The sequence below is a fragment of the Lithobates pipiens genome, unplaced genomic scaffold (genome assembly GCF_037356315.1).
Source record: "Lithobates pipiens isolate NorthernLeopardFrog02 unplaced genomic scaffold, aLitPip1_a1.2 Scaffold_47, whole genome shotgun sequence".
Taxonomy (NCBI): Eukaryota; Metazoa; Chordata; class Amphibia; order Anura; family Ranidae; genus Lithobates; species Lithobates pipiens.
The window spans coordinates 1927542-1955140 of NW_027507871.1; the positions used below are offsets into that span (position 1 = coordinate 1927542).

The 27599-nt window shown below is 55.9% G+C and overlaps 1 protein-coding gene across 1 annotated transcript; it reads left to right on the top strand.

Annotated features, from left to right (window-relative positions):
- Nucleotides 1-312: 312 nt before the first annotated feature.
- On the top strand, nt 313-27599 carry TPI1 (triosephosphate isomerase 1). Its single transcript, XM_077467109.1, is given in 9 exon segments — nt 313-522; nt 13960-14061; nt 14064-14082; nt 14566-14597; nt 14600-14649; nt 15444-15576; nt 24441-24526; nt 25502-25589; nt 27348-27599. Coding segments are annotated over 9 exon segments (741 nt in total). The 5' UTR covers nt 313-410; the 3' UTR covers nt 27467-27599.

The following is a 27599-nucleotide window of genomic DNA, read 5'->3' on the forward strand; positions in this document are numbered from 1 at the left end:
TGTCAGTACAGCACTGTATACAGATATATATGAGATCAGGATCGGTAGATTCGTACTCTGAACGCACCAGCATGTAATGTGAGTGGAAGAACGTTGGCATTAATAAACATGGTTTGCCCACACTAAAGATGGCGACCTGAGAGGCTGTAGGCGGGGACTAATCGTCAAAGCGCCAGCGGGCGGGGCCTTCTGTAACAGAAAGTCAAAGGGCATTGCCCACACTTAAGACGGCGTCGTTGGAAGGAGGCGTGTTCTAGCTGTCAAAGCGCCATTGTGCGCAGCGAATGGGACCTTTGCCCAGGAGAGGGGGCGTGTCTCCGGTTCCCATTTAAAGGCTTCGCACGCAGCTCGCTCGCCTGTCTTCTCCGCAGTCCGCACCCCGTACATCACCGACACCCTCCGACACCGCCATGTCTCCAAGGAAGTTCTTCGTGGGGGGAAACTGGAAGCTGAACGGCGATAAGAAGAGTCTGGGGGAGCTGATCAATACCCTGAACACCGCGAAGATCAATTCCGAGACAGGTGAGGAGATCGATACCCCCTCCTCCACCCTATCATTATCTATAATCCATACCTGATGTATCAGAACCTGATCAGTACCTCCCCCGCCTTCTATTATCTATAATCAATACCTAATATATCAGAACCTGATCCATTTCCCCCCTCCCCCTTCCTATTATCTATAATCCATACCTGATATATCAGAACCTGATCCATTACCCCCCCCCCCCCCCCCCCCTCCTTCTATTATCTGTAATGTCCTATGATGGGTAATCAATAACTAATATATTGGACTCTGATCACCTTTCCCTGGAGATCCTCCCCTTCCATAGTCCCGGTGGGTGTGATCTGTAGATCTGTGCTGATTACATCTGATCAATCACCAATATATCGGGACCTGATCAATACTGGGAGGGGTTGGCTCAACTCTGATCGATACATTGTATTCTCCCTCTGTACGCAGGTGGGGGCGTGTCCTCAGAGCACTTCTATAGCCACCCCCCCGATGATTACCTCCTATATCTGTATTGTGAATAGATAATCAATAAATCTCCGGCTGGCCAGATTGGCTGAGACAACATTGGATTGGCCTCCCATTGATATATGGGGGAGGGGGTTCTATACTTGGGACCCCCAAGGTGTCAGGGCAGTGACCCCCCCCATCTGACCCTTCAATGTACCCCTCCCCCCATGCTGGGATGTCGCACATACATACATACATACATACATACATACATACATAGCTCTGTATGGGGGAGTATACAGCAGCAGGTGTATATAGAGAATGGTGTGTGTGTGTGTGGAGAGGGGTGCATACAGGGGTGCGTGGTATATAGAGGAGTATACGGCGGCTTTGTCTGCAGACTATTGCGCTTCCTGTAGAATGTTCTGCGGATCCCCCGGGACGCACACTGACCACATCCCGCCTCCGCTCTTCCGGTGACCGCGCTGTCCTTGAAAAGCTCCTTCCATTAACTGACATCTCCAGGCCGGCTGTTCAGGATGAACGGCGGGAAGTGACAGTTCGCGGTTGGGAGTCCTCGGGGTGATGAGCCGATATATTCAGCACCTGATTGGCTGTCGGTCGTCGGTAAATGGCGGAATGGTTTGGTGGGAGTGTTGGGTTTGGCGGGTCCCGGAGGAGGTCCTTGTCGTATTGCACATGGAGGACCGTAGACTGGACTGAGTGCTGAGTTGGGAATAGTTCATTGGGGGAGGGGGGCCCATAAAATGGAGGACGGGACGCTGATCTTGTCTGGATGGATTCCATTCACCATCATTGTACAGACCGGATCATACAATCCATGTTCAATCCCAGATTATCGATCACAATTTTGCCGGTCAATCGAATTTGGCATTAGTTTCCTTTTCAGCTTTCAGATGACTTTTGATCATTTTTGAGCTGGTCAGTTACTTGAAAATTGCGATGTGTGTGGCCAACACAATAACCGATTCTGCTACAATGTGTTTGCAGATTTAGAGATGTTGGCTGCATAGTCATACCGAAAGGATGTACGCTACATAGATCCAGGGAGTGTGGTGCGTGGCCGGGCATGTCCTCCATGGAGGGTCGGGCAGTGTGGTCCGTGGACGGGGATGTCCTCCCATGGAGGGTCGGGGAGTGTGGCCCGTGGACGGGGGCGTCCTCCATGGAGGGTCGGGGAGTGTGGCCCGTGGACGGGGGCGTCCTCCATGGAGGGTCGGGGAGTGTGGCCCGGGGGCGTCCTCCCATGGAGGGTCGGGGAGTGTGGCCCGGGGGCGTCCTCCCATGGAGGGTCGGGGAGTGTGGCCCGGGGGCGTCCTCCCATGGAGGGTCGGGGAGTGTGGCCCGGGGGCGTCCTCCCATGGAGGGTCGGGGAGTGTGGCCCGGGGGCGTCCTCCCATGGAGGGTCGGGGAGTGTGGCCCGGGGGCGTCCTCCCATGGAGGGTCGGGGAGTGTGGCCCGGGGGCGTCCTCCCATGGAGGGTCGGGGAGTGTGGCCCGGGGGCGTCCTCCCATGGAGGGTCGGGGAGTGTGGCCCGGGGGCGTCCTCCCATGGAGGGTCGGGGAGTGTGGCCCGGGGGCGTCCTCCCATGGAGGGTCGGGGAGTGTGGCCCGGGGGCGTCCTCCCATGGAGGGTCGGGGAGTGTGGCCCGGGGGCGTCCTCCCATGGAGGGTCGGGGAGTGTGGCCCGGGGGCGTCCTCCCATGGAGGGTCGGGGAGTGTGGCCCGGGGGCGTCCTCCCATGGAGGGTCGGGGAGTGTGGCCCGGGGGCGTCCTCCCATGGAGGGTCGGGGAGTGTGGCCCGGGGGCGTCCTCCCATGGAGGGTCGGGGAGTGTGGCCCGGGGGCGTCCTCCCATGGAGGGTCGGGGAGTGTGGCCCGGGGGCGTCCTCCCATGGAGGGTCGGGGAGTGTGGCCCGGGGGCGTCCTCCCATGGAGGGTCGGGGAGTGTGGCCCGGGGGCGTCCTCCCATGGAGGGTCGGGGAGTGTGGCCCGGGGGCGTCCTCCCATGGAGGGTCGGGGAGTGTGGCCCGGGGGCGTCCTCCCATGGAGGGTCGGGGAGTGTGGCCCGTGGACGGGGGCGTCCTCCCATGGAGGGTCGGGGAGTGTGGCCCGTGGACGGGGGCGTCCTCCCATGGAGGGTCGGGGAGTGTGGCCCGTGGACGGGGGCGTCCTCCCATGGAGGGTCGGGGAGTGTGGCCCGTGGACGGGGGCGTCCTCCCATGGAGGGTCGGGGAGTGTGGCCCGTGGACGGGGGCGTCCTCCCATGGAGGGTCGGGGAGTGTGGCCCGTGGACGGGGGCGTCCTCCCATGGAGGGTCGGGGAGTGTGGCCCGTGGACGGGGGCGTCCTCCCATGGAGGGTCGGGGAGTGTGGCCCGTGGACGGGGGCGTCCTCCCATGGAGGGTCGGGGAGTGTGGCCCGTGGACGGGGGCGTCCTCCCATGGAGGGTCGGGGAGTGTGGCCCGTGGACGGGGGCGTCCTCCCATGGAGGGTCGGGGAGTGTGGCCCGTGGACGGGGGCGTCCTCCCATGGAGGGTCGGGGAGTGTGGCCCGTGGACGGGGGCGTCCTCCCATGGAGGGTCGGGGAGTGTGGCCCGTGGACGGGGGCGTCCTCCCATGGAGGGTCGGGGTGCGTGGACCGTGGACGGGGGTGTCCTCCATGGAGGGTTGGGGAAGGGGAGGGTTCATGGGATGGTCTACATCAGTCCTGGGCATTTTCTTTTTTGGGCCCCCAGACCACGTCCAGGGTAGACAGTCAGTTGGTGGCTGTGCTTTGTCCTCATCGGTCCCCCACCTACCAAGATGGTGCCACTTCTGCTCTCTGCTTGTGGTTTTGCCCATGTAGGAGGGAAGGTGCCACCCCTCTAGTGACTGGGACAGACCATGGGAGGTGGGCATCAAGGATATGAGGCTGGTGAAGGTATGTGGGGGAGGTGTTGCCGGGTCCCACTGTGTACCCCACAGGTGAAGGAGCAGAACTTACCCCCCCCCCCACCGATTGGCCTTGACTTCTCCGTCTTGCTGCAGAAGGATGTCCCATGTGTGTAGAGTGGGGGGGGAAATCTATGAATATCATTTTATATAATAGTTTCTTAGGGGTTCCCATATATGGGCTGCTCTGATTCTATATGCTTGGCCCATGAAGGTCCATATTTATCTTCTTGGCATATTTTATATTGCCCCCCCCCCCATCTACATGGAGGGTCGGTGTGTTCCATGGACAGGGATGTCCTCCATGGAGATGTTGGGGTTCAGGTTGGGGAGTGGGGTGCATGGGGAAGGACTTGGTGCATCTACAGGCAGAGATCATCAGATTGGCGTTCATATGTGGGGGGGGACCATGCGGTGGGGGGGGGGGGGGGGGGGGACGGACCATGGGGGGGGGGGGACGGACCATGCGGTGGGGGGGGGGGGGGTGATACAATTAGGCAGAAAGGTGTAAGGCTGTAATGTTTGCAGATGATAAATCCCCTCCCCCAGCCGGGGCACTCATGTATGTATGTTTTTGCAGGCTGTGGTTGTCATTGTGCGGTAGAACTACAAGTCCCAGCATGCCTCGGCCCGGGTTTCTGCAGCGGATGACTTTGCCCCATCAGTGGGGGATGATGGGAGTTGCTGTGGTTTGCAGCGTGTTGGTTCCCGCTGTCACTCCGCCTCTGTGTGCTGCCAGACACGTACATCCCCCGCAGCGTCAGGCCTTAAAGAGACAGCGACAATGTCACTGCACGCTCCACTCCACCCCCTCTCCTTTGTCTGTGCCCCCCCTTGTGTAATCATTGCTGTGGGGGGGCACAGTTCGGGGGGTGAAGAGGTGGTGGAGGGCACAGTTTGGGGGGTGGGGGCACAGTTTGGAGGGGGAGAGGTGGTGGGACATGGTTCAGGGGGGTGAAGAGGTGGTGGAGGGCATGGTTTGGGGGGGGGGGTCACGGTTTGGAGGGGGGGCTCGGAGGTGTTGGGGGTTGAGTCTGGGGCGGAGGGCGGTCATCTTTCCAAGTGACCTTTTAACCTCCTGCCAGCCCGGGACAGCTGAGCCGACATCCCGGAATGGCTGTGACCTTTCCCAGCGATGGATATTCGGGGTGGTGTGAAGGTCGCGCCTTTTCACCTTTTCCTGCGCCTGAAATAAATCCGACGGAGGTCTATAAATAGCGGAGGGGGAGGGGAGGGTCTCCGGTGTCATTATACGTCTCATCGCACCTTTCATGACCAATAAAATCACCGCTCTGACCTGTCAGTGCAACGTGTGCTGTGATTGGCTGGGGGTTAGTGCAGTGTGTGCTGTGATTGGCCCGGGGGGTACCGCACTGCTCTTAGGCACCCCATGCTGCCCCGTACGGGGGTACCGCACTGCTCTTAGGCACCCCATGCTGCCCCGTACAGGGGTACCACACTGCTCATAGGCACCCCATGCTGCCCCCGTACAGGGGTACCACACTGCTCTTAGGCACCCCATGCTGCCCCGTACGGGGGTACCGCACTGCTCTTAGGCACCCCATGCTGCCCCGTACGGGGGTACCACACTGCTCATAGGCACCCCCATGCTGCCCCGTACAGGGGTACCACACTGCTCTTAGGCACCCCATGCTGCCCCGTACGGGGGTACCGCACTGCTCATAGGCACCCCATGCTGCCCTGTACAGGGGTACCACACTGCTCATAGGCACCCCATTGCTGCCCCGTACGGGGGTACCACACTGCTCATAGGCACCTCATGCTGCCCCGTACGGGGGTACCACACTGCTCATATGCACCCCTTGCTGCCCCATACGGGGGTACCGCACTGCTCTTAGGCACCCCATGCTGCCCCGTACAGGGGTACCACACTGCTCATAGGCACCCCATGCTGCCCCGTACAGGGGTACCACACTGCTCATAGGCACCCCATGCTGCCCCGTACAGGGGTACCACACTGCTCATAGGCACCCCATGCTGCCCTGTACAGGGGTACCACACTGCTCATAGGCACCCCATGCTGCCCCGTACGGGGGTACCACACTGCTCATATGCACCCCTTGCTGCCCCATACGGGGGTACCGCACTGCTCTTAGGCACCCCATGCTGCCCCGTACAGGGGTACCACACTGCTCATAGGCACCCCATGCTGCCCCGTACAGGGGTACCACACTGCTCTTAGGCACCCCATGCTGCCCCGTACGGGGGTACCGCACTGCTCATAGGCACCCCATGCTGCCCTGTACAGGGGTACCACACTGCTCATAGGCACCCCATGCTGCCCCGTACGGGGGTACCACACTGCTCATATGCACCCCTTGCTGCCCCATACGGGGGTACCGCACTGCTCTTAGGCACCCCATGCTGCCCCGTACAGGGGTACCACACTGCTCATAGGCACCCCATGCTGCCCCGTACAGGGGTACCACACTGCTCTTAGGCACCCCATGCTGCCCCGTACGGGGGTACCGCACTGCTCATAGGCACCCCATGCTGCCCCGTACGGGGGTACCACACTGCTCATAGGCACCCCATGCTGCCCCGTACGGGGGTACCACACTGCTCATAGGCACCCCATGCTGCCCCGTAAGGGGGTACCGCACTGCTCATAGGCACCCCTTGCTGCCCCATACGGGGGTACCGCACTGCTCATAGGCACCCCATGCTGCCCCGTACAGGGGTACCACACTGCTCTTAGGCACCCCTTGCTGCCCCGTACGGGGTACCGCACTGCTCATAGGCACCCCATGCTGCCCCGTACAGGGGTACCACACTGCTCATAGGCACCCCATGCTGCCCCGTACGGGGGTACCACACTGCTCATAGGCACCCCATGCTGCCCCGTACGGGGGTACCACACTGCTCATAGGCACCCCATGCTGCCCCGTACGGGGGTACCACACTGCTCATAGGCACCCCATGCTGCCCCGTACAGGGGTACCACACTGCTCTTAGGCCCCCATGCTGCCCCGTACAGGGGTACCACACTGCTCATAGGCACCCCATGCTGCCCTGTACAGGGGTACCACACTGCTCATAGGCACCCCATGCTGCCCCGTACGGGGGTACCACACTGCTCATATGCACCCCTTGCTGCCCCATACGGGGGTACCGCACTGCTCTTAGGCACCCCATGCTGCCCCGTACAGGGGTACCACACTGCTCATAGGCACCCCATGCTGCCCCGTACAGGGGTACCACACTGCTCTTAGGCACCCCATGCTGCCCCGTACGGGGGTACCGCACTGCTCATAGGCACCCCATGCTGCCCTGTACAGGGGTACCACACTGCTCATAGGCACCCCATGCTGCCCCGTACGGGGGGTACCACACTGCTCATAGGCACCCCATGCTGCCCCGTACGGGGGTACCACACTGCTCATAGGCACCCCATGCTGCCCCGTAAGGGGGTACCGCACTGCTCATAGGCACCCCTTGCTGCCCCATACGGGGGTACCGCACTGCTCATAGGCACCCCATGCTGCCCCGTACAGGGGTACCACACTGCTCTTAGGCACCCCTTGCTGCCCCGTACGGGGGTACCGCACTGCTCATAGGCACCCCATGCTGCCCCGTACAGGGGTACCACACTGCTCATAGGCACCCCATGCTGCCCCGTACGGGGGTACCACACTGCTCATAGGCACCCCATGCTGCCCCGTACGGGGGTACCACACTGCTCATAGGCACCCCATGCTGCCCCGTACGGGGGTACCACACTGCTCATAGGGCACCCCATGCTGCCCCGTACGGGGGTACCACACTGCTCATAGGCACCCCATGCTGCCCGTACGGGGGTACCACACTGCTCATAGGCACCCCATGCTGCCCCGTACAGGGGTACCACACTGCTCATAGGCACCCCATGCTGCCCCGTACGGGGGTACCGCACTGCTCATAGGCACCCCATGCTGCTCAGTGCGGGGGTACCACACTATTCATAGGGACCCCATGATTCCTGGTACGGGGGTACCACAATGCTGGCAACATTGTTGCTTTTTATAGGAAAAATGTAGAAAATGTAGCGTCCAGCCCTCCCGTAGCGGGGGGTCTCCGCTGGTGTAGCGGGGGGGGGGGGGTCTCCGCTGGTGTAGCGGGGGGGGTCTCTGGCTGGTGTAGCGGGGTAACAGCCACTCTGTAGTGAAATCTTGCTGAAGGAATAGTGAGGGGAGGGGCGCGATCGATCTCCATGGACACGCCACCCAATGGGAGTAAATTCAGAAGACCGGCTGTGTTGGGGTCCATCATGACGTTGGTGAGACTCGCATTTCATGGCTCTGATTTTACTTGGACTCTTTAGGGGGGGAAAAAGTAAGTTCTGTGTCAGACATTTTTATCACCATGACCCCTCCCCCCTCCCCCCTCCTGGTCTGCACTCGCAGGATTCATTACAAGTCTTCTAATGTCACGCAATCTTCTCATCCTTCATAGAGGTCGGTTGGCAGCTGCCTTCTTCATTCCACCCGTGTAGTTCAGGGGTCACAGGGGGGAGGGGGGCTGGAAATCTGTGTAATACGGGACGGTGCATTGGGCATCACGGCAGCTGGAAGGCCAAAGGTCAAAGCTATGCTGCCTGCAATCACTAGAGGGCGCTCAATGACTTGTAGCTAAAGACATTTCCTGTATCAAGCAGTCTGAGTGTTATGTATGTATAGCCCGGGTGGTATGCAGTATAGATGGGGTCATATGGCCCGGGTGGTATGTCCGGCCCAGGTGGTATGCAGTATAGATGGGGGTGGGGGGGTCATATGGCCCGGGTGGTCTGCAGTATAGATGGGGGGGGGGGGGGTCATATGGATGGGGGGGGTCATATGGCCCGGGTGGTCTGCAGTATAGATGGGGGGGGTCATATGGCCCGGGTGGGTCTGCAGTATAGATGGGGGGGGGGGGGGGTCATATGGCCCGGGTGGTCTGCAGTATAGATGAGGGGGGGGGGGTCATATGGCCCGGGTGGTCTGCAGTGTAGATGGGGGGGGGGGGGGGGGGGGGGGGGTCATGTGGCCCGGGTGGTCTGCAGTATAGATGGGGGGTGGGGGGTCATATGGCCCGGGTGGTCTGCAGTATAGATGGGGGGGGGGGGGGGTCATATGGCCCGGGTGGTCTGCAGTATATATGGGGGGGGTCATATGGCCCGGGTGGTCTGCAGTGTAGGGGGGGGGGGGGTCATATGGCCCGGGTGGTCTGCAGTATAGATGGGGGGGGGGGGGGGGTCATATGGCCCGGGTGGTCTGCAGTATAGATGGGGGGGGGGGGGGGGGTCATATGGCCCGGGTGGTCTGCAGTATAGATGGGGGGTCATATGGCCCGGGTGGTCTGCAGTATAGATGGGGGTGGGGGTCATATGGCCCGGGTGGTCTGCAGTATAGATGGGGGGGGGGGGGGTCATATGGCCCGGGTGGTCTGCAGTATAGATGGGGGGGGGGGGGTCATATGGCCCGGGTGGTCTGCAGTGTAGGGGGGGTCATATGGCATGGCCAAAAGGTCAAAGCTATGCTGCCTGCGATCACTAGAGGGCGCTCAATGACTTGTAGCTAAAAGACATTTCTGTATCAAGCAGTCTGAGTGTAATGTATGTATAGCCCGGGTGGTATGCAGTATAGATGGGGGGTGGGGGGTCATATGGCCCGGGTGGTCTGAGTATAGATGGGGGGGGTCATATGGCCCGGGTGGTCTGCAGTATAGATGGGGGGTCATATGGCCCGGGTGGTCTGCAGTATAGATGGGGGGGGGGGGGGGGGTCATATGGCCCGGGTGGTCTGCAGTATAGATGGGGGGGGGGGGGGGGGGGTCATATGGCCCGGGTGGTCTGCAGTGTAGATGAGGGGGGGGGGTCATATGGCCCGGGTGGTCTGCAGTGTAGGGGGGTCATATGGCCCGGGTGGTCTGCAGTGTAGATGGGGGGGGGGGGGTCATGTGGCCCGGGTGGTCTGCAGTATAGATGGGGTCATATGGCCCGGGTGGTCTGCAGTATAGATGGGGGGGTCATATGGCCCGGGTGGTCTGCAGTATAGATGGGGGGTCATATGGCCCGGGTGGTCTGCAGTATAGATGGGGGGGTCATATGGCCCGGGTGGTCTGCAGTATAGATGGGGGGGTCATATGGCCCCGGGTGGTCTGCAGTGTAGGGGGGGGGGGCATATGGCCCGGGTGGTCTGCAGTATAGATGGGGGGGGGGGGGGGGGGGGGGGTCATATGGCCCGGGTGGTCTGCAGTATAGATGGGGGGTCATATGGCCCGGGTGGTCTGCAGTATAGATGGGGGGGGGGGGGGGGGGTCATGTGGCCTGGGTGGTCTGCAGTATAGATGGGGGGTGGGGGGGGTCATATGGCCCGGGTGGTCTGCAGTATAGATGGGGGGGGGGGGGGGGGGTCATATGGCCCGGGTGGTCTGCAGTGTAGGGGGGGTCATATGGCCCCGGGTGGTCTGCAGTATAGATGGGGGGGGGGGGGGGTCATATGGCCGGGTGGTCTGCAGTATAGATGGGGGGGGGGGGGGGTCATGTGGCCTGGGTGGTCTGCAGTATAGATGGGGGGTCATATGGCCCGGTGGTCTGCAGTGTAGATGGGGGTCATATGGCCCGGGTGGTCTGCAGTATAGATGGGGGGGGGGGGGGGGGGGGGTCATGTGGCCTGGGTGGTCTGCAGTATAGATGGGGGGTGGGGGTCATATGGCCCAGGTGGTCTGTAGTGTAGATGGGGGGTGGGGGGGGGGGGGGTCATATGGCCCGGGTGGTCTGCAGTGTAGATGGGGGGGTCATGTGGCCCGGGTGGTCTGCAGTATAGATGGGGGGTGGGGGGTCATATGGCCCGGGTGGTCTGCAGTATAGATGGGGGGGGGGGGGGTCATATGGCCCGGGGTGGTCTGTAGTGTAGATGGGGGGGGGGGGGGGGGGGGGGGTCATATGGCCCGGGTGGTCTGCAGTATAGATGGGGGGTGGGGGGGTCATATGGCCCGGGTGGTCTGCAGTATAGATGGGGGGGGGGGGGGGGTCATATGGCCCGGGTGGTCTGCAGTATAGATGGGGGGGGGGGGGGGGAGGGGGTCATGTGGCCTGGGTGGTCTGCAGTATAGATGGGGGGGTGGGGGGTCATATGGCCCGGGTGGTCTGCAGTGTAGATGGGGGTCATATGGCCAGGTGGTCTGTAGTGTAGATGGGGGGGGGGGGGGGGTCATATGGCCCGGGTGGTCTGCAGTGTAGATGGGGGGGTCATGTGGCCCGGGTGGTCTGCAGTATAGATGGGGGGTGGGGGGTCATATGGCCCGGGTGGTCTGCAGTATAGATGGGGGGGGGGTCATAGGGCCCGGGTGGTCTGCAGTGTAGGGGGGGTCATATGGCCCGGTGGTCTGCAGTATAGATGGGGGGGGTGGGGGGTCATATGGCCCGGGTGGTCTGCAGTATAGATGGGGGGGGGGGGGGGTCATGTGGTCTGCAGTAAGATGGGGGGTGGGGGGGTCATATGGCCCGGGTGGTCTGCAGTGTAGATGGGGGTCATATGGCCCGGGTGGTCTGCAGTGTAGATGGGGGGTCATATGGCCCGGGTGGTCTGCAGTACAGATGGGGGGGGGGGGGGGGGGGGGGTCATATGGCCCGGGTGGTCTGCAGTATAGATGGGGGGTCATATGGCCTGGGTGGTCTGCAGTATAGATGGGGGTCATATGGCCCGGGTGGTCTGCAGTATAGATGGGGGGGGGGGGGGGGTCATGTGGTCTGCAGTATAGATGGGGGGTGGGGGGTCATATGGCCAGGTGGTCTGCAGTGTAGATGGGGGTCATATGGCCTAGGTGGTCTGCAGTGTAGATGGGGGTCATATGGCCCGGTGGTCTGTAGTGTAGATGGGGGGGGGGGGGGGGGTCATATGGCCCGGGTGGTCTGCAGTATAGATGGGGGGTGGGGGGGTCATATGGCCCGGGTGGTCTGCAGTATAGATGGGGGGGGGTGGGGGGTCATATGGCCCGGGTGGTCTGCAGTATAGATGGGGGGGGGGGGGGGTCATATGGCCCGGGGTGGTCTGCAGTATAGATGGGGGGGGGGGGGGGGGGGGGGGGGAGGGGGTCATGTGGCCTGGGTGGTCTGCAGTATAGATGGGGGGGGTGGGGGGGTCATATGGCCCGGGTGGTCTGCAGTGTAGATGGGGGTCATATGGCCCAGGTGGTCTGTAGTGTAGATGGGGGGGGGGGGGGGGGGTCATATGGCCCGGGTGGTCTGCAGTGTAGATGGGGGGGGTCATGTGGCCCGGGTGGTCTGCAGTATAGATGGGGGGTGGGGGGTCATATGGCCCGGGTGGTCTGCAGTATAGATGGGGGGGGGGGTCATATGGCCCGGGTGGTCTGCAGTGTAGGGGGGGTCATATGGCCCGGGTGGTCTGCAGTATAGATGGGGGGGGTGGGGGGGTCATATGGCCCGGGTGGTCTGCAGTATAGATGGGGGGGGGGGGGGGGGTCATGTGGTCTGCAGTATAGATGGGGGGTGGGGGGTCATATGGCCCGGGTGGTCTGCAGTGTAGATGGGGGTCATATGGCCCGGGTGGTCTGCAGTGTAGATGGGGGTCATATGGCCCGGGTGGTCTGCAGTACAGATGGGGGGGGGGGGGGGGGGTCATATTGGCCCGGGTGGTCTGCAGTATAGATGGGGGGTCATATGGCCTGGGTGGTCTGCAGTATGATGGGGTCATATGGCCCGGGTGGTCTGCAGTATAGATGGGGGGGGGGGGGGGGGGGTCATGTGGTCTGCAGTATAGATGGGGGGGTGGGGGGTCATATGGCCCGGGTGGTCTGCAGTGTAGATGGGGGTCATATGGCCTAGGTGGTCTGCAGTGTAGATGGGGGTCATATGGCCTGGGTGGTCTGCAGTACAGATGGGGGGGGGGGGGGGGGGTCATATGGCCCGGGTGGTCTGCAGTACAGATGGGGGGTCATATGGCCCGGTGGTCTGCAGTATAGATGGGGGGGGGGGGGGGGGGGGGTCATGTGGTCTGCAGTATAGATGGGGGGTGGGGGGTCATATGGCCTAGGTGGTCTGCAGTGTAGATGGGGGTCATATGGCCTGGGTGGTCTGCAGTACAGATGGGGGGGGGGGGGGGGGTCATATGGCCCGGGTGGTCCCCAGTATAGATGGGGTTTACGGCTGCCATTGGTCTGTTTTGAACACTTGTAAGATTTTGCTCTTTCCCAACATGCAGAGTGGTGGGCGGTACCTCATCAGATGCACGGCGGTGTGATTGGTTCTCTCCATACAGGTTTAGAAAAGGGGCGGGGCGTCTCTTCTCCAATTCTAATCAGAATTTTGGTGCCGCCGCATGTCTGGTTTCGGGGAACGCGTTTCTGTGTGTTTTGTAAAGATGGTGAAGGGGCAGTCTCCTATAGAATGGGATCACTTCCCATGCAGTCGGGTAAGTAGTCGGTGGGTGTCCTCTGTACAGGAGGTGCGATCGATGTGTGGTCAGCGATACTTTGTGACAGTCTGCAGATACATCGATTCTCCCCTGCTGGGGGTATGGAATGGCCGGTACTTCCTGGTATGTGGGATCATGTGACCTTCCTCCTCCCATCTGAGCCACACTGCTCGGTGATTGGCCGCTCAGGTTTGCCTGGTGTAGTCATGTGGGGTGGGGGAGGGTTCTCAGCCCTGTGTATGCTCCAATCAGTGTCTTGCACAGTTGCCCCCCCCCCCCATGGCAGGATAAGGGAAGGTGAGTGTAAGCTCTGGGGAGTGAATGTTTTCCTCTGCATGGGCAAAGCACGGCTTCACTTTACAGCTGAAATGATGGAATGTCAGAACTCCACCCTGAAATCAAACTTTAATCCTAAAAATTGTGACAACAGCTTAGCAGGAAAAGGCAATCCTTGGACGCAGAGCTTACAGTCATTCCGCCAGTTCACATCACCTGGAAGGAGGCCTTTCCACATAGAAGGTCCCAATTCTCCTCCATACACTTCATGCAGAGGGGAGGGGAGGGATGAATCGAGTCTTCTGGGGTCATAATTTGTCCTAAAAAATAAACTCCTCTTCCATCTCCCCCCAGAGGTGGTCTGCGGAGCTCCTTCCATCTACCTGGACTTCGCAAGACAGAAGTTGGATGCCAAGATTGGTGTCGCCGCCCAGAACTGCTACAAAGTCTCAAAAGGAGCTTCACCGGAGAGATCAGGTAATTGCGTGGGGGGGGGGGGGGCGTGTGTGTGTGTGTGTGTGTGTGGGGCGCGTGTGTGTGTGTGTGGGGCGTGCGTGCGTGTGTGTGGGGGGGGTGGGGCGGCGTTGGGGTGTGCGGCGCGTGCTTGTGTGTGGGGGGGGGGGGGGTGGCGTTGGGGTGTGGGGCGCGTGTGTGGGGGGGGGCGGCATTGGGGCGTGTGTGTGTGTGTGTGTGTGGTGGCGTTGGGCATTGGGGCGTGGGGGGGGGGGTGGTGTTGGCGTGGGGCGGGCGCCAGGCGCGCGTGGGGGGTGTGGGCACCAGGCGCGTGTGGAGGGGTGGCGTTGGGGGAGGGGGTGTGTGTGGCGGGCGCCAGGCTCGTGTGGGGGGGGGTGGCGGCGTTGGGGAGGGGGGTGGTGTGGCGGGCGCCAGGCTTGTGTGGGGCGCAGAGCTGCTAACCTTATCCTGCCGGTATTGAGGTGTCTCTCCTCCTCCTCTCTGCAGCCCGGCGATGATAAAAGATGTTGGGGTCACCTGGTGATTCTTGGACACTCGGAGAGAAGACACGTGTTCGGGGAGTCAGATGAGGTGAGTGTTCTCCGCATTCCCCCGGGAGGGTCGGTTTAGAATGGGGGAGGGGCTGGCGGGTGATAAATGCCTCCACATGCCGCAGTTCATCACATTGTTGGTATGTAATAAGATTCTTCACGCTCAAATGCAGGGAGGGGGGTGGGTAAAAAATCGAGCCCCCAATAAAAACACAGCGTAGTGTTCTGTGCTCCTTCACATCGTCCCTCCCACAGTATTTATCTGCCCCCCATACAGTAGTGTCGTCATTCTCTGCACACCAATGCCCCCCCCCCCCCATAGTGTCCTCTGCTCCCCTCATTATGTTTCTGCACTTCACATCAACCTCCTCGGCAAGAACCGGCTATACGGGACGAGTTCTGATCTGATTGGCTGCCTGAAGTTGACTGGTAGATCACAATCAACAGCTCCCCCCATCCTCCCCTCCCCTCCCCCTGCTGTACAGGAACCCTTCCTGTCCCGGGGTGATGACCCTCACCATTCCCTATGGGGGGGGGGTTAGTGTTGCCCTAAGACAAGACTCTCCTGAGTCCTCTGGCCGACCACTCAGAGCGTTCCTCCATCTCCATACTCTTCTGGGAAGGCCGGATGTCTTTCCTCCCATTGGTGGACGTCCCTTCCATAGGCATTGGTTGTAGTATATTGTAGGCGGGGCTCTTCCATAGGCATTGGTTGTAGTATATTGTAGGCGGGGCTCTTCCATAGGCATTGGTTGTAGTATATTGTAGGCGGGGCTCTTTCCGTTTTGAAGATGGAATGTTCACCAGTTATCTTCTCATCTTGTGTCTGTACAGCTGATTGGGCAGAAGGTGGCACATGCTCTGTCTGAGGGTGTTGGGGTCATCGCTTGTATCGGGGAGAAGCTCGACCAGCGGGAAGCGGGGATCACAGAGAAGATTGTTGCTGAGCAGACCAAGTTTATTGCAGGTGGGTCTAATTCTTGTATTAGTCTGTGGTGTTTGCAGCTTCCCTCTTTGAAAGGAACCCTTAAAAATGTAAAGAACCCCCCCCCCCCCGCTAAGGTTTGTTATAGTGGACAGTAGGAATAAAAATATAAGGTTGATGGTAAATCGTTCATCACTATACAATGGATAAGGTGCCGTATCATTTTGGTAGTTCTAGTCATGTAAAGGTCACTGTCGGGGTTCCACATCTTTCTCAATAAAGTCCCTTATGTTGGTGGGTAGAATGCCTTCATTGGATGGCTAAAAATCTGTCATGGCACTAGATCTTCCAAGTGGTGTTGGCCCCAGAATTCTCCAGGCATCAGATGGGTCAATCGGCCGTAGCTGAAAGAACCCGACCAACCTTGGAGCAACCAAAGCTTCTACTGAGCCCCAGTCAGGAATAGCTGTTAGGCCTTCTATACCCTGGCATGCTATAATTGTCCTGCCACTGCCAAGTGGCATTGGCACCAGAACTATCTAAGCACCATCTGATGAGGTCAGTCACAGCTCCAAGGAATCGAGAAGACCTAGCAGAAATGGTTGAGAATGTTGGTCTGTTGGGTCTTCTAAGACCTTGCATGGCATAACGGTCATGCTGCTAGCTCTTCCAGGTGTCATTGGCCCCAGAAGTACCCGGGCACCATCAGACGGGAGGACAATCTCAAGGAGCCCCGAGGAACCCAAAGGTTCACCCTGGGCGGCAAAGTCTTTGTAGGGCCCCTCACACCCTGACGTGGTATAATCTTAGCTGGAAAACAATTGCCAACCATTGGGGGAGCATTGATAGGAAACCTGTCCTGAGGGCGAAAAACACGGGCTGCCAATTGTGACCCCCTTCTAAGAAATTCAGGTTGCTTGTCTTTAATATCCATTTCTCTATCACATTTTTCTTTATGTAATGTCTTTGAGTCGTACAAACGGGAATCTCTAACCTCAAAAGGGCTTTGGAGATGACATTAAGAAACAAATCCATTAAAGCAAATTTTGTGTAAATCCTTTCCTGTCGCAGATATTTGATCTACATCAACCTCTCAACCTTCTCAACACAGAGGAACCCATCTGTGGTCTGAGGGAGCCCCTGCTAAAAACTAGAAATCTAGAACCTCTGATATATTAGTGTGGTGATTGGTGGGAAGAATGGTCCTCACACTTGTGGTCATTGGGAAGAATGGTCCTTACACTTGTGGTCGGTGGGAAGAATGGTCCTTACACTTGTGGTCGGTGGGAAGAATGGTCCTCACACTTGTGGTCGGTGGGAAGAATGGTCCTCACACTTGTGGTCATTGGGAAGAATGGTCCTTACACTTGTGGTCGGTGGGAAGAATGGTCCTCACACTTGTGGTCGGTGGGAAGAATGGTCCTCACACTTGTGGTCATTGGGAAGAATGGTCCTTACACTTGTGGTCAGTGGGAAGAATGGTCCTCACACTTGTGGTCAGTGGGAAGAATGGTCCTCACACTTGTAGTCGGGGGGGGAGAATGGTCCTCACACTTGTGGTCAGTGGGAAGAATGGTCCTCACACTTGTGGTCAGTGGGAAGAATGGTCCTTACACTTGTGGTCAGTGGGAAGAATGGTCCTCACACTTGTGGTCAGTGGGAAGAATGGTCCTCACACTTGTAGTCGGGGGGGGAGAATGGTCCTCACACTTGTGGTCAGTGGGAAGAATGGTCCTCACACTTGTGGTCAGTGGGAAGAATGGTCCTCACACTTGTGGTCGGTGGGAAGAATGGTCCTTACACTTGTGGTCGGTGGGAAGAATGGTCCTCACACTTGTGGTCGGTGGGAAGAATGGTCCTCACACTTGTGGCCATTGGGAAGAATGGTCCTCACACTTGTGGCCATTGGGAAGAATGGTCCTCACACTTGTGGTCATTGGGAAGAATGGTCCTCACACTTGTGGTCATTGGGAAGAATGGTCCTCACACTTGTGGTCATTGGGAAGAATGGTCCTCACACTTGTGGTCAGTGGGAAGAATGGTCCTTACACTTGTGGTCAGTGGGAAGAATGGTCCTTACACTTGTGGTCAGTGGGAAGAATGGTCCTCACACTTGTGGTCAGTGGGAAGAATGGTCCTTACACTTGTGGTCAGTGGGAAGAATGGTCCTCACACTTGTGGTCAGTGGGAAGAATGGTCCTTACACTTGTGGTCAGTGGGAAGAATGGTCCTCACACTTGTAGTCGGGGGGGGAGAATGGTCCTCACACTTGTGGTCAGTGGGAAGAATGGTCCTCACACTTGTGGTCAGTGGGAAGAATGGTCCTCACACTTGTGGTCAGTGGGAAGAATGGTCCTTCCACTTGTGGTCAGTGGGAAGAATGGTCCTTCCACTTGTGGTCATTGGGAAGAATGGTCCTCACACTTGTGGTCAGTGGGAAGAATGGTCCTCACACTTGTGGTCAGTGGGAAGAATGGTCCTCACACTTGTGGTCAGTGGGAAGAATGGTCCTTCCACTTGTGGTCATTGGGAAGAATGGTCCTTCCACTTGTGGTCATTGGAAGGCACGGTCCTCACACTTGTGTTCATTGGGAAGAATTGCCTCCTTACAGAGAGCTAAAAAGATCAATGGTGTCGGTGGGAACTTATCTGAGAGTCAGAAATTGCCCAATGCTGGAGGAACCCCTACAACCTCTGGAGGAACCCTGGTTGAGAATCGCTGATCTACATGGATGGATCTTCTGCCCCTCTGAGGAGAGCACAGAGACGCTTACTTGGGAACTCTTAGCAATATGACGATAGGCATGAGATGAGGTTCTATAGGTGAAAACTAAACACAAAGGGTTGGTGTAAAGCAATGTGGAATTGTCGCTCGCTAATTCCCATCAGAGGTTCACACCTAGTTCAGCACTGATTGGATGCAAACACGGTCCGGGCCCGGACATCAGTATTTTGGTCTGCCTGGACCAGTCTCTTAAATGCTGGGTCTAGCCTAGAGGGCACAGTGGAAGAATCGGAAATGTAGGTACTTCAGGCTGCCCAGGTTGAATCAAATTTTGCTTGTGGGGGCCTCTACAAATAGCCAACCGTTCTTCTGCCTCCATAATTTCCTGCACCTTCTCAAACCCGTTTAGTCATTTGGCACACGCGGCTCTACCAGGGGACTGGTATGAGGCGTTTTGCAGCATTGAGAAGGTGGGGGGAGAGCACTCTGTAGCACACCAGAGAAATGAATCGGGAAGATTACCTAGGCCAATGATGGCAAACCTTGGCAGCCCAGATGTTTTGGAACTACATTTCCCATGATGCTCACCTACACTGCAGAGTGCATGAGCATCATGGGAAATGTAGTTCCAAAACATCTGGGGTGCCAAGGTTCGCCATCACTGACCTAGGCCTTCTAATACATGACTGTGGACCACAAGGGCATTGGGACAGTCCCACCATATTTGTAGGAGTGTTCCCTTCTGGCCACAACCCCTCCAGCACATATCGAATGATCGATTCTAGCCAGGGCTGCTGGCACCTGATGCCATCTTGACAACAGCTTGTAGTTCTCTGTCTTCAAGTCCACTGAACTCGATCGTGTCACATGGTATCGGTGGTGCAGTTGTTCATCTGTAAAGTCACACTGGAGGTCCCGCTCCCATTCCCTAACAAAGGTTTCTCCTTCAGCTTGGCCGTTGCAAGCAATTTATAGAGGACTGAGATCACATGAGGAAGGGGATGTGTAGCAACCCACAGTGTCCCAAGTTCAGTAAATGTAGACCGAATCTGAGACCGGATGTTGTGATGCAATAAAGTCAGCAAGCTGCCGGTGTCTGCAGAAATCAAAGGGGAAACTGCTGTGCCCATCTCTAAATGTAGCAAGTGGAGCCAGTCTGTCCTTCCAGAAACAGACTGACATCCCCGTCAACCACCCAGCATCCAAAAGACCTTTGCTCTCCGGGGGGAAACCCCCACCAACAGGCGCCAGTAGTGATGTTGGCGGTGCCAATTGTTGGGACGCGTTGAGTCATCTCAAGAGTGGTCAATGGGGATACCTAGTCAGAAAAGCCTCAATTTCTTGATGGAACCCAAGGAGAATATGACGGCAACATTCCCTTATTTTTTGCTGTGAAACCTCCAGTGACTCTGCCGGAGAGTGACTGCTCTAGTATTGAAACATGTCGGGTATACCCAATCCACCCATCCACTGCAGCAATGCCGGATGAACACGGAGGAAAGGCAACCAATCACCTTAACCTTCGCAGTAGGAGATTTCAGATGCTGAAATCCAGACATGAGGACCAAACCGCAGTCTCACCACTACAGCATTAGACGTCCCATCTATGCGGTCAGAGGCTTTTTCATTATTGGTAGAAAGAATTTGAGGTGGTAGATGGTCTTGTGTGCCAGTCAGCTGGATTTTTCTTTTTTGGGGGGGGTGGCACTGACAGCATTTCCACCCCCCCCCCCCCCCCCCCGACTGCGGAGTGACAAACCAGCCACATTCCCCTCCCCCATGGACTGGTGTGACCGGCCTCACCCCTCCTGGGAGCGCTGGCGTGCTGCAGTGTCTCCTCCTCTCCCGGGATGGGATGTGGGCAGCGGCTCCAGTGTCTGCTACACCTGCAGCCGTGTCTTCTTCCTGTTCATCCAATAGCATCACCTGATGCTTTGGCCAATCGGGAGACCAATCTTGCTGACCTGCCTGCTGATTGAACATTTGCGAATGAATTTGAATTTGTGCCATTTTCACACCATCGTTGCACAAGGGTGGGTTTGGAATGCAATGCTCTGCGCTTGAATCCACCCTATTTTGAAGCCTATTGGAGCCTCTGGCTCCAATCATGTGCTTCAAAATACCCCCCCCCCCCCCAAATCCCTGCTATAGTCATTCATGTGTCCACCGTCCTGAAAGTGGATGGATATATATGGATGGATATGGTGGGTGGGGGTGCCCTCAGTGCACGGGCCACCACTGAATAGAATTGTCCTGAGCCTCATGACCTACTATAAAGCCGTCTGGCCAGGACGAATGATCGCGGGGAGGAGATGATTAAGGCGATTGGCTGGGATTTTGGCGAAGATTTTCAGATCTGTGATTGGTAGTGAAATCCGGCGGTAGTTCGGGGGTGGGGTCTTTCCATTTTTGGGATTACTGTGGTACATGGTACATCTTAGTGAAACTGTCCAGCCCCAGGCTTCTCCCATTAGGAGGACTTCCCAAGATCCAGTGGTTCCGTCTGAGAAAAGGGCACCTCCAGATCGGCCTCCCTACCTTGTCCCCACCAAGAGGCCGGCGGAGGAGAGGTCTCTAAGGGGAGGGGCGGGCCTATTTTTTTTTCTTAGGGCTGAATCTCAAAACCATGTGGCTATTTTAGAGCTTTGCTGTAGAGACTCCCGACAGAGTTTCTCTTCTGGAGATGGGCAGACTCCCAGTGCACGTCAGTCTAGTAGTTGAGGAAAGGTCTGTAATTCGGTCAAATGGCGAACGCTTCAGGTCTTGCTCCCGGTTTAGGACGTAGCTCAGCCTGCCGCAAAGCCTGAAAAACCTGTTGGAAGTCTGCTCTGCTTTTTAATGTAGAGCCCCAGGAGATGAGGGAACCCTGTACTACTGCCTTGTGGCCCGAGCACCGTCTCCGACCTCGCCATTGGCATTCGCCATGAAATGGATAATGTCTCCGTTACACTCGTCACCACCCTTAGGTCATCTGGAAGTTTTTTCATTCAACCTCCAGGACCAAGACTTGCCCGCCACGTGGGGCAGTGTGAGCGAAAAGTCACTGGAGTGACCCGAGATGGTAATTTGGTCAACGCAGTCTGTTAAATAATGCAAAGTGTCCTAAACTATGAACAATAGATCTATTCTGGTATATACTCCATGGAGACTAGAATGGCTATTGTCCCCATCGGACACATGCGAGGTGCTCCAGGAGACGACCAGACCACGGACTTGAAGGGACTTGCACAAGTGCTTTATGAATTTGAATGCTGGATAGCCGATCTCAAAAGTTCACCTTTTATTAAAAAATGGATATCAAAGCAATATACCAACTGCACAGCTGCTGACGCGTTTCACAGCAGATATGGTGCTTGGTCATATGAATGTGTGAAACGGCTTATGGAAGTATCGATGGAGAGGTCAGGACTAATGTTAACATCCCCTCCTAAAATCGGTCTACCCTTCCGGAAATCTGCTAAACTATCTAGGACTGAGTCCATAAACAAAAGCTGATGTGAATTTGGGGCATACAAAGTGGCAAACCTGTACATCTGACCCATGATGGTACCTTTCGGGAAGATAAAACTCCCCTGAGGGTCTGTACAGGGGCCAGTAGGGCCTTTTGTGGAGGGCGATAACTGTACCTCAAGACTTTGGGGAATTGCTGAAATACCAGTGCGGGGAAAGGTAGCCTAGGGGTAGAGGTGTCGGTGAAATTTTGGTTTCCTGCAGAAAAAGCGCCTGCACCCCAAGGTGTCTTGGTTCTGGCCATAACCTATTGCGCTTGTTAGAACAGACCACAGATGTTATAAGGCACCACCGTGACCACGGCCATGTTTGTGGGGTGCACTATATACAGGCGCGGACCAGAAGGGGACTGAATGAGGTATGAAGAGCAGCGGCTGTAATTCCTATAGAAAGGGGAATAACCTGAACAGTACAAAGGGGTCCATGAGAATACCAGAGAACCTCTGCGAGCACATAGCTGACCCAGGGGCACAACCAAAGCAGGAGGGTCACCTGGGTCAGACACGACTCCCTCCACAGGGCAGGTGCCTAAAATGGGCAGTCCTATGGGGGGGGGGGGGGGGGGGGCAGCCATAGTCTGGCACATGCAGTGTAGTCCCAGCTCCTCAGTGGAGAGCTGAACTGGATCATAATACAGGGGATGTAACAAGAGACTTTGCTGTTCCAACAGGGAAAATGCCGGTCGTGATACAACAGTCAGTCTCGGGCAGAGTGTGGGATTGGCAAAAGTTCAATTTTCAGGTTGTAATGCAATCCAAGACAGGACAAGGCAGCCACACTGGGGCCATGTTGGAACTGGGGAGGTCCTCGGTCTCCTTCAGCCGGTGTATGGGGCGAGGTCCTAGGTGAGGTATGTTTTCGGTCTCTCGGGACGAGCAGGTAGCCAGGGTTGAGACGCTGAAGGGAGTTGCATATTTAAGGAGAGTCGCCAATCGGGGAAAGTCCAGACTCTAGACCTAGCTGGGGCAAGAAGTGGGGAGGTCATCTTTGGTGCACAAAGTAGCAGACTTGCCACCCTTGGCAGCCTGGAGACTAAAGGGGAACCCCCACCGATGCATCATGACTGCCTCCTGTAAAGCATCTAGGAGGGGATGCAATACTCTGCTTTGCACCAGCGTGTGATGAGACCGGTCTTGATGGACAGGCACTACGGTATTCATAGTCATCCAGCTGCCATCTGAGGGCATTAATCTGTTCTTGGGCTGAGCCCTTTCCCTGAGCTGGGAGATGATTGGGATGGTGTCATCAAGTCTCTGCTCCAGAGTTACCAGCTGCTTTCCCAGATGGGTGCTATTTGGTTTTCAGTTGCTCCTATATATCTTGCTTCAAAATCCTTCTCTACTGCTAGCAAATCTTTCCAGGTCCTCCCCTAGTGGGTACTTGAAGCATATCTGGTCTCTCCCTGAGGGGCTATGAGGTGTCTGAGCCCGGGTCTATTGAGGCAGGGGGTGCCTCATCACTTACCGGCCTCAGGTACCCAATAGACTGCAAGCTTCTGGGATGAAATGGGCCACTGGAGCCGTGTCCCTCTTGTGATCTTGGAGGCCTCACCGCTGTCACCTGCAATCACCAAAATAAGTGTTTATGGAGCCCCGAGTGGGATGAACGGAGCCCCGTGGCTGCCAGGGGGTACTCCGCATTGTGGGCGGGTGCCTTGGATTCTGGGCGGTACCCCAAGAAATGCTAAACAAGAGTCGGTCTGAGGAGCTCCTGATCTCGGTGTCCTCACCTGGCCATGCCCAAGCTATGCCCCTTGCCAGTCTTTGGCTTTAATACTTTGAGGTACAAGCCAAGAACTGGGCTGCCTATTAGAAAGTTGGTGGTTGGGAACTCCTAGAAGTTACTACTTTGACTCCTTCACTTGTATAGAAGTTTCATCTTAAGGGAGCAAAGGAGAGCCTGAGAAATGTGAACAGGAGCCATAGCGCCCCCTTCTGATGGGATGGCACATGAATATTCCTATGCTTTTATTTACCTGAAATGTTTTAAACTTTGGTTTTGGCCACAGAGGGAAGATGTATACAAATCGCCATAAATGTTTGCAGTACAATTTATTCACTCTTAAGAGAATAAGGGGGGATATGATCACCATGTATAATATATAAGGGGTCCATATAGGGAACTTGGTGTTGAGTTATTCACTTTACAGTCATCAGAGGACAAGGGGGGACTCTTTACGTCTAGAGGAAAAGATTTCATCTCCAAATACGGAAAGGTTTCTTCACAGTAAGAGCTGTGAAAATGTGGAATAGACTCCCTGCAGAGGTGGTTCTGGCCCAATCAGTGGATTGCTATAAGAAAGGTCGGGATTATTTCCTAAGTGTACAGAATATAACAGGGTGACATTTATAGGGAAAGGTGATCCGGGGGAAATCTGATTGCCTCTCGGGATCAGGAAGGGATTTTTTCCCTGCTTTAGCAAATTGGATCATGGCTCTGCTGGGGTTTTTTGCCTTCCTCTGGATCACCTGTGGGTATAGAATTGGGTATATGGGATTGTATTTATTTTTTCCAACCTGACTAAATTCATGCAGTACATATTTGTAAAACCTGACTGGTCCCCTCCCCCACCCAAAAGAGAGAATGTACTTTTCATTGGGAGGGTGAAGTTTCTCTTTCAAATGCTTTAATTGTTTTTTTTGTTTGTTTTAATCTACTTTTTCTTTTACAGATAATGTAAAGGACTGGAGCAAGGTTGTCCTGGCGTACGAACCTGTCTGGGCTATCGGTACAGGGAAGACGGCCACACCCCAGCAGGTGAGTTGTCAGTCCACACGGGGCTCAGGCTGGATCTTTACCTCTAAATGATGATCTATTGTATGGGTTCAGTGTGGGGGGCACAGAAATATGGAGTTTCCTGTTGGGTCTTTACAACGGGGGCTGTACAAAAACGTTATCAAATTTTGTTTTAAGATGTTCCCGCATTCTCCACCACTTGTGTAACATTCTGATAAGAGGATTCTATAATGGTGTTTATAGGAGGGCACAGTACAGGTTCCACTGTGCTGCCTGGGACATGGTCCATCCTGGGACAGCTTGGTAAAAAGCAGGACTTTCCTGACAAATCCAGGAGAGTTGGCTAATATGTAATGCAAGATTGTGTGGCCCTCGGGGCCCCTGGGCAGTGCCCATGCATTAAGATAGACTTGTCAAACTGCACTTGCTACACCCAGTGGGGCTGCTGCGGATAACGGCAGCAAATCTCTTCAGTGATCCTCCAATCCATGGCTTGTGTATAGAATAAATGTATTAAAGGGAATGGCTCATGTTCACTGTTTTTAAATGACCTACAAAGACTAAACTCATGAGATGTAGAATTGGCCCGTAATATTCTCTTCAGTACAAACCTTGCCCTGTACTGATCCCTCTCCCCTCAGCAGTCCCAGAACTAAAGCGTGGTGATATTATGTAGCATGGCTCCGCCCCATCACATTGCGTCCAATGGGCAGGACTTCCATAGTTGGGCTTTATATAAATTCCTAAAATATCAGTCTGTCTCCCAGAGTCCATTGTGACCTCTCTGGGGTAGTATGGGCCTAGTACAGTGATGGTGAACCTCGGCACCCCAGATGTTTTGGAACTACATTTCCCATGATGCTCCACTACAATGCAAAGTACCAGAGCATCATGGGAAATGTAGTTCCAAAACATCTGGAGTGCCAAGGTTCACCATCACTGACCTAGTATGTTCTACGTAACCTCATTCTGATTATTGGTTCTGTCTCCTTCCAGGCTCAGGAGGTTCATGCCAAGCTTCGGGAATGGTTGAAGGCCCATGTGTCTGATCAAGTCGCACAGTCTGTTCGGATTATCTATGGAGGTAAGTCTTTCAGTAAATTGTACTGGATATTGACAGGTTTGTAGCCTTCAAGCCTTTACCGTGTGACATGAGTTGGTGATCGGGCAACAAACGGAGCAGAGCGGCCCGGAATTTCTCATTGTCCTGCTGGATTTGCGTATCTCTACACCTTCCAACCTCCATGTCCCTGGAGTTGGTCTCGGGGGTTGGGAACCTCTTATCAGGGATTTATTTTCCCACCCCAGAGACTCCCCTGGTGTTGCCAGATCCCCAATGGGAGATGATTCCACCTCTATCTTCACTGAAGAAAGTTGGGTAGTCCCTTGGGTTGTACGCCTTTCATGTGTGTGCCATTTATATTGTATCCAGCTGTAGTGGGTGGTTCCAAATTCTATCCAGGCCAATCTAGATCTCTTGAGTTCTTGGTTCATTCTGGAGTCGGTGCTCAGAGCAGGTCGGGGGGGGGGGGGAGGGGGAGAGGCACCGATCCCCCATATACCACAAATTTATCTGAAGCCCCAACTCCAGACCAGCTGCAATAATATAGCGATTGCCTTCTGCATATAGAGAATATTCTGCTCCTTAGTTCAGGTAAGTTTAGGCAACCCTCGGCACTCAAGCTATGATGAAACTATGAATCCCATCATGCATCTGGTAGTCGGTCTTGCTGTGCCTGTATATCCCTGCCCTAGAGGAACCCTGGTATACAGATGGCCTCCAAGGTTTATCTGCTTATCTGTGGCAGATTGCTGAGCTTCCAGTTGGGTCCCTTTTTCCATGCTCAGTCTAGCTGGGAAGAAGTCTGGACCATGAGAGGTCTACATACATTGGTGGGTGACTAGAGCCGGGCTGCTGGGGTTCCTTGGCCACTACCTGCCGTGGCAGAAATTGGTAATCACTAGAAGTGGTGCCCACTGAAATGGGTTTGAGCTTCCTCAGGGATTGACCAGTTCTGGTCCTTTCATACGTCTACTTTTCAAGCTGGTCAATTTAACAAAGCAAAAATACCCAAACTTCAGCTTCATGGGGGGGAGGGGATATATGATCACATGTAGAATACATAAACGGTCCACATTGTGTACTTGGTGCAGTTATTCACTTTAGGTCATTGCAAAAGAACGAGGACAAAATTCCAATGTCTTCACAGTACAGACTGATAATGGGGACCTCCTCTTCGGACCATTAATGGTTTATTAGTGGATGAGCCAACAGTCTTGGGCAATTGGGAAATTTTTCCCTATTTCTTATTTTTTTTTTGGAGCAAACTGGATGATGCTTTGGGAAAGTTTTATGAAGGGTTCCTCTAGAAGTTGCTGGTGGGGGGGGTGGGGGGGGGTTCCTCCAGAAGTTGGTGGTGGGGGGGGGGGGGGGGGCTGGGGGGGGGTTCCTCCAGCAATTTCTGCCTCAAGTTCCCACTGACACCATTCATCTCATCTATTGGTAATGGGGGGGGGGGGGGGGGGTGTAATGACATCACACTGATATATCCGGAGTTGTTGATACACTTTTTTAGCTCCGGTTCCCTGAGACCAGAAGGCTATTTAAAGGTTTTTTTTGTTCTCTAGGTTGAGAGGCCGGTCTAGAGATTCCACCACTTGTTCCTCAAATGTTGTTGTGAAGGACGGTGTATCGGGTTGAACCTGGACTGGTGTCTTTATTTGACCTCACAAATGTGACCCCCCCCCCCCCCCCCCCCCCAAATCCCGACCACGTCTCCCATCTGTAAGATGTTCCATATTTCTCCAGCTGCTGCTGACCTTCCTGTCTTTCTCTCCACAGGTTCTGTCACTGGAGGAACCTGCAAGGAACTGGCATCCCAGCCTGACATTGACGGCTTCCTCGTGGGCGGAGCTTCCCTGAAACCAGAATTCATTGAAATCATCAACGCCAAGTGTTAGTCCCGCCCCCTTCACAAATCCTCACCTTCCTGTAAACGGTTTAGAACAAAGTTGTGTCCTCCTTGTGTCCTGTAGTGTCATCCTCCCTCCCCATGGGAAAGTCTCCAACATGTAATAAAGAGATGAGATGGTT